General features: G+C 50.9%; 1 protein-coding gene across 1 annotated transcript in view; it reads left to right on the plus strand.

Moving 5' to 3' along the window:
• The first annotated feature begins 2131 nt into the window (after positions 1-2131).
• The window catches only part of CUNH4orf48 (chromosome unknown C4orf48 homolog), a 16427-nt gene continuing 8588 nt past the window's right edge, over positions 2132-9970 (plus strand). Inside the window, exons 1-3 of the mRNA XM_019553157.1 lie at positions 2132-2229; positions 2375-2532; positions 8211-8299. Of these exons, the coding sequence (XP_019408702.1) occupies positions 2400-2532; positions 8211-8299 (222 nt within the window). The 5' untranslated portion in view covers positions 2132-2229; positions 2375-2399. The remainder of the gene's footprint in view (positions 2230-2374; positions 2533-8210; positions 8300-9970) is intronic.

A 9970-nucleotide genomic window follows, 5' to 3' on the forward strand; every position in this document is an offset into this window, starting at 1 on the left:
CTACACGGCAAAAAAACTGCCCTGTCCTGAGTGGTGCCAAGTTAGGGCCCAATCTCAGGGTGGGGGGGTCACATACCCCCTGTGCCTCCCCTACCAGATGCCTGTGCAGCCAACTGCAAGGTTCTGATTTGATGCCAAAATTTCTATGTGGAGTTACTTAGAAATAGCCTGGACAAAGCACTCGCACTCACTGTAGCACAGCGGGGAATGGATTCAGTAACCATAGAATGAAAATTGGCTCAAGCTACATGATATTCTGTTCTAGCTTTTAAAACATGGCCATCCCTGCATCAGGGAGTTGAGTGCCTTTCAGAAGAGAAAGGACATAAAGTGTAGGTCTACACTGTCATTTAGGATTGTCCCCAAGCCCATACCTGCCCACCATCTACACTGAAAATGCCTAGGCTCATCCCTGGTGACAGTCCAGCCCTCCCTGATGAGCATCATCCAAGTTACCCCCTAATCCTGCCCTCCCTACTGTATTTGGAATTCACCCAGGTGCTACAGGTCATAAGCACAGAAAGTTCACCTGTCCCTAACTATGGTCCTTTCTGTATCCTGCTTCCTGTCTTTGCTGCCCGTCATTAGAGTAAGGCATTGCAGGAGAGACAAGTAGCGGACAGACTGATTCCTAGTAGGGCTTCCCTCGAGAAACAGGAAAGAAGAGGTGCAGGGCCCACAAGGTACCGTGTAGACGGGTAGCTCAGGTAGCTTGGGCTAATTCACGGTAATCTTAAGTGATAGCAGACAGCCAAAATGACTAGCATCTATCAGTTGAGGTCCCTTCCTGAACCTTCCCATGGAGGGAAAGTTGGATATTGATTGTTTTATGGGCTGATACATGGCAGGCCACTAGTTTTTGAAGACAAGGGTTATGGAGCAAGCTTTGCTATTAGGCCAAGGAGTGGTGTGGCTGGTGGCTTGTAGAAATTAGCTTCACAGCCATAGGTGAGCATCTGATAAGGTCCTGTCTATCTCCCAGGTGAGCTTTGTCCTTCCAGTAAGCTTTCCCATGTTGGTAGGGGTTAAAAGCAATTACTAGCAGTCTACGTTGCGGAGCGTCAGGTGGTCTTCAAGGTATTCTGCCCCAGCTACTGATGCTTTCCAACCTGAGTAGATGATCTTGCTGTAGTCCGGGGGGATGAGATCTCCTTGCTAGCTGAAGCTGTTGCATGCTTCCTTTACAGCCATTCTAGGCATTGGTCTAGGTGGACCCTGAAACACTGGATTCAATTGAAGAGTGATAGTTTATGTTTTTAACCAGTGGCAGCCCTCTCCCCCACCCCACAAATAACCTGTCAAAGCACTTCTTTCTCCAACCAGCATAACTTCAAATAGGGTTTATCCAGGTTTAGCTTCCAACAGGGATCAGCATCTCAGTTGCTTTTAGTTCAGGGAGTTTGGCCTTGGGGGTTTGTTTTGGGTTTTTATAAAGATAAAGTGCATAACAGAAATTCAAACGCAGAGCTGGGTTTGAGCTCTGAGTTTAGTGTGTTTAATCTCTGGGGCTTTGGCTTGGGGCTGTTTGTGCTTCGCAGGCTTTTCTCCTTGCTACTGTTGGTGATGCTGTGTCTCAGGGGAGCTGCCAGGTTCGCCTGCATGACTTATACTCACTGAGCCTGCCAGCAGGGTTTATTTATGACCAGTGTTTGTTCTCAGACACCGATGATGTGCTCTGCCCTTTTCTAGACACTCAACAAAGCCTTTGCCCCAAAGAGCAAGAGGCCGACAATAGGTGCTTCATCCTGTTCCCATGAAAGTGGTGGGTTTTGCTTTTCACTTCTCACTCGGTGGCAAGCAGAGGGAGCAGGATCTCTTCGGGAGCAGTTTGCACCTGAACAAGGGATGGGGGTTGCACATTTTCAGCCTAGTCATGATTTGGAATAAAAGCAGCAATCCCAAAATGGCATAATAATCTGTGCAGTCGCTGAAGCCTGCCACCGTATATCAAGAAGAGCAAGTGGCCATCCCAGAGCAGTTCATGAATAAAGCGGTTACCATATGTCATGTTGCTGCCCCTTTAAATCTTTTCCTCTCCTTGGCAGCTCAAGGCTCATGTGTTGCTATGGTGATTCTCCATGGCAATGACCCTAATCAGTGAAGGGGGAAATGTAAAGGGGGAGTGGGGGGAGCACGCATGCTCAATGTGGCTCCTTGCTACTGCCATTTCCCAGGGTCTGTCACAAAAGGTGCAGGCAGGATCAGGCACTGGGCAAGGTAGGAGCGTGGGTGAGTTACGTTCCCATGTGCTCGGCATGTGGCTGCTCTGGTCTCCCCGTGTGCGGGGGGCCGTGGGCATCATGTCCCCTCTGGTTCCCTGGAGCGAATGTCCTGGGAGCGAACAACTGATCTTCACTCTTGCCTTTTATTTCAGGCTGGGAAGGAAGCTTTAATTATTGATGCTAATCATGGCGTCTCTTTCTGTCGGGAGAGTGATGAGGGTGCTGATCCCGCTCATTTCGGTGCTCGGCCTGCTGAGCGTGAAGCTTGCCGGGGCCAATCAGGAATCGGGGAGTGTCATTCCAGCGGAAAGTAGGTACCCGCCAGGCTACACCCGCTCCCTTCCCCGGGCTTCCCGGCAGCGTTTTCACGCCAATCTCTTGTACTCCATGGGTTAGCTGCACTTCTGAAATTTCCCAGCAGAGGCTGGCTGGTTTGTAAAACACCCAATGACTTTGGGGCTTTAAAAAGTTACGCCTAATAGTATTTTGGGAGGAAAAAAAAGCTCTAATCTTAAAATCATGTTCTCTTAAAGTTACATAGTCTCAAGTCATTTTTGCTTTGAGCCAAATGTCTGCTTGCAAATGCTCTAGGTTTGGAACGACATCTAAAATCCTTGTTGTTGCAGGCAGACTATTGCTTGGTACTGCTGGTTCACTGCAACTATGTCTCTTACTTCCCCCCTTGTTGGCTGGAACAAGGGATATTGCGGCACTTTGAACCCTGGTAAAATTTTGAAATGATTTATTCTTGCACTGGGAAGTCCAGACTTGCGGTGCTGTATGTCCAGTTGAAATCATGAACCGTTTGGGGGGGCTCTGCGCACAGGACTGGGAGAAGACAAGGGACATGTGCTCTTTATCAACTAACCAAAGTAGATTATGTGTATTTAGCATGAGCTTTTGTGAGCTGTAGATCAGATGCTGCATGGGGCTGAGAACCAGATACTCCCCAGTTCTCATCCCAGCCCTCTGATCGACTTCCCATGTGACCGCGCAAGCATCTTGTTAAGTGCCTCCAGCCCTAAGGAGGGAACAATACTACAGGGATGCTGCGAGGCCTGACTGGTTAGTGCGGTGAAGTGTTTTGGTGATTGGGATCAAGTGCCGCGGAAATATAAGCTCGCTGTCACTCAGTAAAGGATGGATGACTTAAGTATAAGACAGCTTTTCGGTTTTGTTTTCGTCTGCTCCCACCTGAAAGTTTAATTCACGATTTGGTCTGACCCCTGCATTTTATTCTGCTGGACTATCATGGCTAGTTTTCACACGAGCCCTTCTTACCTAAACAGGACTCAAAGGTGACTGAGTTTCCTCTCTCTTGTTCCAGTCTCACTTTTTTATTAGCGGTGCTGTTTGGGCTGGTGGGGAAAGCAGGTGTATTGAACGAGGGTAGTCTTTAAAACAAATGTTATGCTCGTGGTGCTGTGTGTTGAGAGGTAGGTGAAGGAGCGCGCTTTGGGCTCGGTGTGAAAGGTGACGAAGTTTATAGGCTAAGTATAGACTTTCAAAAAGCCTGACCCTGAATTGATTCAGTCTTTGCAGGTTAGTCTAAACTGTAAATTGAATGGAAAAGCAAGTGAATGAATGCTCACTTTTGGAGGGGGGGATTAATCCTTCCTCTCTCCCCCGCCACTTTGCCTCAAGGGGCTGGCCCGGGGGCTGGCCATGCCCCCCCACACCCAAGTGGGAAAAAACCTGGCAGGGGCTGCAGTCCTGAGCAGGGTTTCCCACCCCCACCCATTCTCAGCCAGTCGTAGCAATGATAGGATGCGACTGGGGAGCAGAGGGGTGCGACAACCCTGCTGGCTGGAGCAGACGGCACAGCTCAGCCCAGGGCTGCAAATCTTTCTGGGATGCGGGGGGACTGTGAGTTAACTTAAACCAGGAAGAGGACTAGGACAGAAGTTCCTTAAACAGGTTTGACCTAAATCAGTTAAGTCTAATATGACATTCAACCCGGCTTATCTTAAACCCATTTTGGCCATTTTGAAAATGGTTTATGTGCACTGAACTTCTCTTCTGTTACAGGTTGAAACTGGTTTCTGATCACTTAAACCTGTTTATGTGTAACTGCTGTCCCTAGCCATAGTGGTTCTCTGCTCCTGTGGAAATTTGTTCCGCAGCTTTGCCCTAATGCTGGAGAAAGCTTTGTATCCTGTACTCAAAAGAGCTACCTTCTTGTGGTAGAAAATGAGATTTCTGAGAAGATGCCTTGCTGTTCTAGTTGCTGTTTCTTTAGGGTGAGTGGGTTTATGCCTAGGTAGATAGTATCATTGCAGTCTAGATGCAGGTGACATGAAAAAGGCAGGTAGAGCCAAGCCCAAGATGGAACTGAGTATTTTAGCTAGCTCTAAATGGCAGTGTTTGCTAGCAATACATCAGTGAGACCTGAACCCCGTCAGTGAATCCAGGCACATGGTGACCTGAACTGATGGCAAAATACATAAAGCCCTTTCCATTTCTTTGTCCCCCGGCATTACCAGGATCTTGCTGGGGTTGAGCTTCAGCCATCAATTCCTTCTGCACCAGCTGATCTCTCCTACAAGCACTGCACCACCTTGGTAGATGTGGTATAGTTACACCTGGTGAAAGATACTGATGGCACTTCACTTCATGCTGTTGCATCTTTTCACCTAGTGACTATACGCAGATGCTGAATAGGGCCAGAGAGAGAAATGAGCCCCGCCACTGAGGGGGTCTGATGGTGGGGGAGCAAAGAACATGACCTGTCAGTTTTGGGGGTTCCTTGAGTGAATGATGGCTGATACTGTGGAGACTAGGCTCAGTGGCCCAGGAGGCCCCTTTTCATCCTGTGTTCCTAACTGTAGGACGCAGGCTAGTTTAACTTCCTCTTGAAAGGGAAGTGGAAGGCCGCCTTACCCAGTCCAACACGGGTAGTGCAGAAATGCATCTGCATTCCTCCCTGCAGTTGGTGGAACCAAGGTCAAGGGCTGATCCTGCCAGTGAAGAAGGCCTGGGCAGTACGTGGGAGAGAGCATTTTACTATTGCTAAGCACAGGACCACCAGCCAGCATGTATTGCAGCATTCAAAGAAGGCAGCTCTTAGCTGACAGACTGTACTTTCTTAGACTAGCAAACTCACTGGCCACCCTTCCTTGAGTGCTAGAGAATGGCTCTGCCCTCTAGCTTTGGGTGGAAAGAGAATCAGGATGCCCAAGATGCTGCCCATTTGGCTGATCTATGAAGTAGACTGCAGCACTAATTAGCAGTGACTAGTCAGTGCCTAGCCCTTGCAGGACATACATAGTGCTGCACATTTGCAGAGGACTATGTGGACATTAAATTATGTTATCAAGGTTTGTAGCATGTTATTTATGGGTCAGCGGGTACCATTCTTGGCGTGTCTGGGATGTGCATCTCTGACTTCCATTTTTTTTCTCCACCAAGTTCTGAATTTTGTGAATGTTTCAGGGGCAGTAACTTCAGCTGCTGCAGCTCCTTATCAGGCTGAGCCATCACAGGGCACTTAGCAGAAGCTGTGCCATAACTGAATAAGGCAAGCTGCCATGCCAAGCTAATGAGATGTTTAGCTGATGGAAGGTGGAGACAGCCAGGCTCTGCTCCGATGTTTTGTGCTCAGAGGTTAAAGTGATTAGACCAGATCTTCATAAAAAAAATCCATATAAACCATTCCAAATCTGAATTCTTTTAAAGGCTGGCTCAGAGCCGGCCCCTCCTCCACCCCCCTCTGCCTCAGGAAGAAGTCCTGTGCTGATGAAACCTCATTTATCATCTATAGAGGTATATCCCTTGCTGCTCCCCACAGGCCCGGCAGGAAACTTCTAGTTCTGGTTGCAGTTTGAATAAGGATTGTCCACATGTACCTCTAAGCTACCTTTTCCCTGCCCAATCCTAGGTTGTGGGAGATGCCCATTAAGCCTCTAGTGAAGGTTGGAGTAGTGGGTGGACCGGTCACGGCTCCTCCTGAGGGATGTTTGATAACTGCTGGAGCACAAATGCTCTGCTTGCTCTCCTTTATTACACACTAGTAAACCAGAAGACCAGGAACAGGCCACAATAACACTAGCTCCTTGTCACTCGGGGTCTGCTTGTCTGTATGGGCGCAGCAGCTTTATGACCGCTCTGCATGGTCCTAGGATCTAGACTGCTTCCACTGTGGGTGGATGGCCTCTTTGATCTCCTCACTCTTTCTTGCTGCCCACTCCTATATATATATTTTATTTGATATGCGGTAATGCCAACTGTTGCAAAAACATCACAAGACTTGGGATTTCAAAGTCAAAATAACTCTGACTCGCAATCTCCTGATCCAGCCCTCAGACCTTGGGTTTTTCCAAGCTGGTAAGTGGAAAGGGGCAGGGGGATCAAGGCCTCTGCAGTGAGGGAGGGTGTGGAGCAGGAGCAGGGGCTGGGGTGAATGGGGCCCTGGGGCCAGTGTGGCTTGTCTAGAGGTGCGAGGGGAGGAGTACAGCTCTCTGCGGCAGCACACACCCCTGGGGAAGCTATGGGGGCATGTGTCCCCCACGGGGCAGAGGCGGGCTGGGGCTCTGCGTCGTGCTGCCTTGCCCAGGAGCTCAGCTGTGTGATGCCATTGCCACCCACCGGGCAGACAGGGGACATGGGGCACACTGGCCGTGTGGTGCACCCCTGCCTGCTCGGCTGCAGAAGGCACACTGAGATCAAGCAGCTGAGCTCCCAGGGAAAAGGCAGCAGGATACAGAGCCCCAGCTGGCAGCGGGCAACCTGTGCAGGACACATGCCCCCATGCCTCCCCTGGGGATGCATGCAGCTGCGGGGAGCCATCCCCTGCCCCTGTGCCTCTGGTTGACCTGCCCTGGCCCCATTCACCCCTGCCCCTGCTCCTGCCTTACTCCCTTCCTCACCGGGAGGCCTTGATCTCCCCCCACCCCTTTCCCTCCACTTACCAGCTGGGTGCTGTCTGTGTCTCTGTGAGTGTCTCTGTCTGTCTGCTCCTCACGCCCAAGCCACAGCCCCCCCCAGCTCTGCTGCTGCCCCCCACTCCTCACCCACAGTACCCCGCATCCTGCCAGGGCGTTTGGGGACCCTCCCTCCTGAGGCTTCAAACCCCACACACTCACCCACAGCCCAAATAACACCCCCTCCCACACACACACACACACACGCCTCAAAAATAGCGTGTCATGATTTACATGCCAATATCTTGATTTGTTTAAGAGTTTGTCTCATGATTTTCGGCATGGTGGGGTTGGCAATACTGGATATGGTGTATATCTCTTCAGAGATATTAATACAGTGGGTTGAATTGAAGCGCCTATGCCTTAGATAAGTGTTGGAGGGGCACTCTGTAGAGCAGCATGGTTCATTCTCTGGGACAGAAATTAGCTCCTTTGGTTTAGAAGCCTCTTAGTTCTCTACACCTTCTTCCTACCACCCTCAGCCCCATGCACATACGTGGACTCTGGCACAGCGGCACCAGTTGTAGAGACAGTAAGGTGTCTTGCATTCCTGGCTAAGGGAAACTGCAACAGCAGGTGAAAGGAAAAAAACACCAGTTTGGCTTTCTCTCTTGCCAAGATATTTTTACAAGAGTCCTAACAGTGCATCTTGGAACTGCTGCAAAAGTAAGTAATGAATTTGCTTTCCAAGAGCCACAGCCTGCAAGAAGCTTAACCTGTGTTGGGAAGTGCTGGGTGATCTCATCCTCAAGAGAAATGAGGGGAGCTGAAGGCATTCAGCATATGACAAAATCAGGCCCTTCTAGGAGGGCTTAGGTTTCAGGCTGTACACACACAAATGTGCTTGAGTTTCTGTATGTCCCCACATGTGCATTAAATGGTTGCATTAGCCTTTGTGTCAGTAGCCTATGATTGGGATACAACTCAGACACACTCACAGGTCCCAGCACACTTTGTAAAACAGGCCTTTTCTTTGGAAGCAATGGATTAATGAATATTTCCGCTTGGTGGAGCTATGGTGTAAATTCCCCGCTGTTCAATGGTGTCTTTCAACCTTGCCTTTCTCCAGGTCGTCCCTGTGTTGACTGCCATGCATTCGAATTCATGCAGAGAGCTCTTCAGGACTTAAAGAAGACTGCGTATAATCTTGACAGCCGGGTAGGTGTTATCTTAGAAGCTATTCCCAGCCTTAATTGCCAAATAACCTTGTCTGCCTGTTTGTCTGTGTAAAGCTGCATCTTTTGCTGATTCACGGTCAACAAATGGGATTTCACCATGCAAATATATTGGGTGCAAGATGAGATTCATAGATGCTCTGAGTGGGGAAGACCAGAAAGAGCATTCTGATCACTGAGTCTGATTTCCCGAGTAACTCAGGACATACCATTTCCCTTGCTGGCCCCTGTATCAAGGCTCAGTGATATAGGGGCCAGCAAGGGAAAAAGAAGTTGTAGCTTTCATATCACAATGCTGCTATGCAGCACCCATGCTAATTACCCTTCCTGTAGTGCCATACAGATGCAGCTACACTGCTTCCATCTTAGGAGGTAGCCTGCATGAAGTAGTACAGTGAACTTGATGACATTGCTGTTGGGGAGAGTGAGTTTCAAATATACACGCTTAGGCCATGCTTACATAGTAGAACAGGGAAGGACAAAATACAGCTTGCAGGCCAGCCTGCAGAGGGGTTTTGTCTGGCCCACAGTAGGTCTGTTGGTCCTGCCTGGTTCAGGTACTGTCCAGCCGTGATGCATCCTGGTGCCATGTGCACGCAGCGGGGCTGGGGCGGCTCCACAATGGGACTGCCTTTGTAGGCAGCCCAGGCAGTGGCAGCTCCTTCCAGCTGCCGCCACCACTGGCCCCAGCCCTATGGTACCAGTAGAGACACGTGCCACGGCTCTGACCTGGCACACCCCATGCCTGCTCCGGACTTGCCCACCCAGGTGGAGCGGTGGTGGCTGGGCAAAAACTGTTGCTTGGTGCAGGGGAAAAGTGGCTTCTACCCCTCACTGCTGCCAGTGCTTCTTGGTGCAGCTGGCGGAGCCCAGGCCCTGCTGGACTGCCCTGCATCTTTGGTGCCATCTGAGCTGCCCAGCAAGGTAGCAGTGACAGTGCAGAGTAGCTGCTGGGCAGCTTAGAGGCAGCAGGGTGATGGTGCTGGAGACGCAGGGCAGCCCAGCGGGGCTTGGGCTCTGCCGGCTGCACCAGGAAGCACCAGCAACAGCGAGGGGGAGAGGTAGCTTTTCCTGTGTGCTGAGCAACAGTTTCTGCCTGGCTGCTACCACTGCTGCTCAGCCTGGGTGGGTGAGTCCAGAGCAGGCATGGGGCATGCTGGATCGGGGCTGTGACGTGGGTCCCTACCAGTACCATGGGGCTGAGGCCAGCGGCGGCAGGAGCTGGATGGAGCTGCTGCCGCCTGGGCTGGATGGAAAGGCAGTCCCACTGCAGAGCCACCCCAGCCCTACTGCATGCCCAGGTTGGCAGGATGCGCCACGGCCAGATGGTGTGGAGCACGTTGGGGCTGTGTGCTGTTGGCAGTGGTGGGGAGGTGCCGTAGGGTGTGTGGGCCGTGGGCTGTTGTGGGGTGGGGAAGGGTGCTGACCAGCTCAGGGGATCGCACGCAGGGGCTTCCCATGCATACCCCACCATACCCTCAAAATCTCCCCCACAAACCCCACAAACACACCCTCTCCTACACAAAATCATACACCCCACAAACACTGCACCCACCTCTGTGCCTCTGGGGGAAGCTCCGCTCACTGCTACATGCACACACGCACCACACACGTGCGCGCACACACACACACACACACAAACACTCCCAGCCAC

The sequence above is a fragment of the Crocodylus porosus genome, unplaced genomic scaffold (genome assembly GCF_001723895.1).
Source record: "Crocodylus porosus isolate Cpor-Errol unplaced genomic scaffold, CroPor_comp1, whole genome shotgun sequence".
In the NCBI taxonomy this organism is placed as follows: Eukaryota; Metazoa; Chordata; order Crocodylia; family Crocodylidae; genus Crocodylus; species Crocodylus porosus.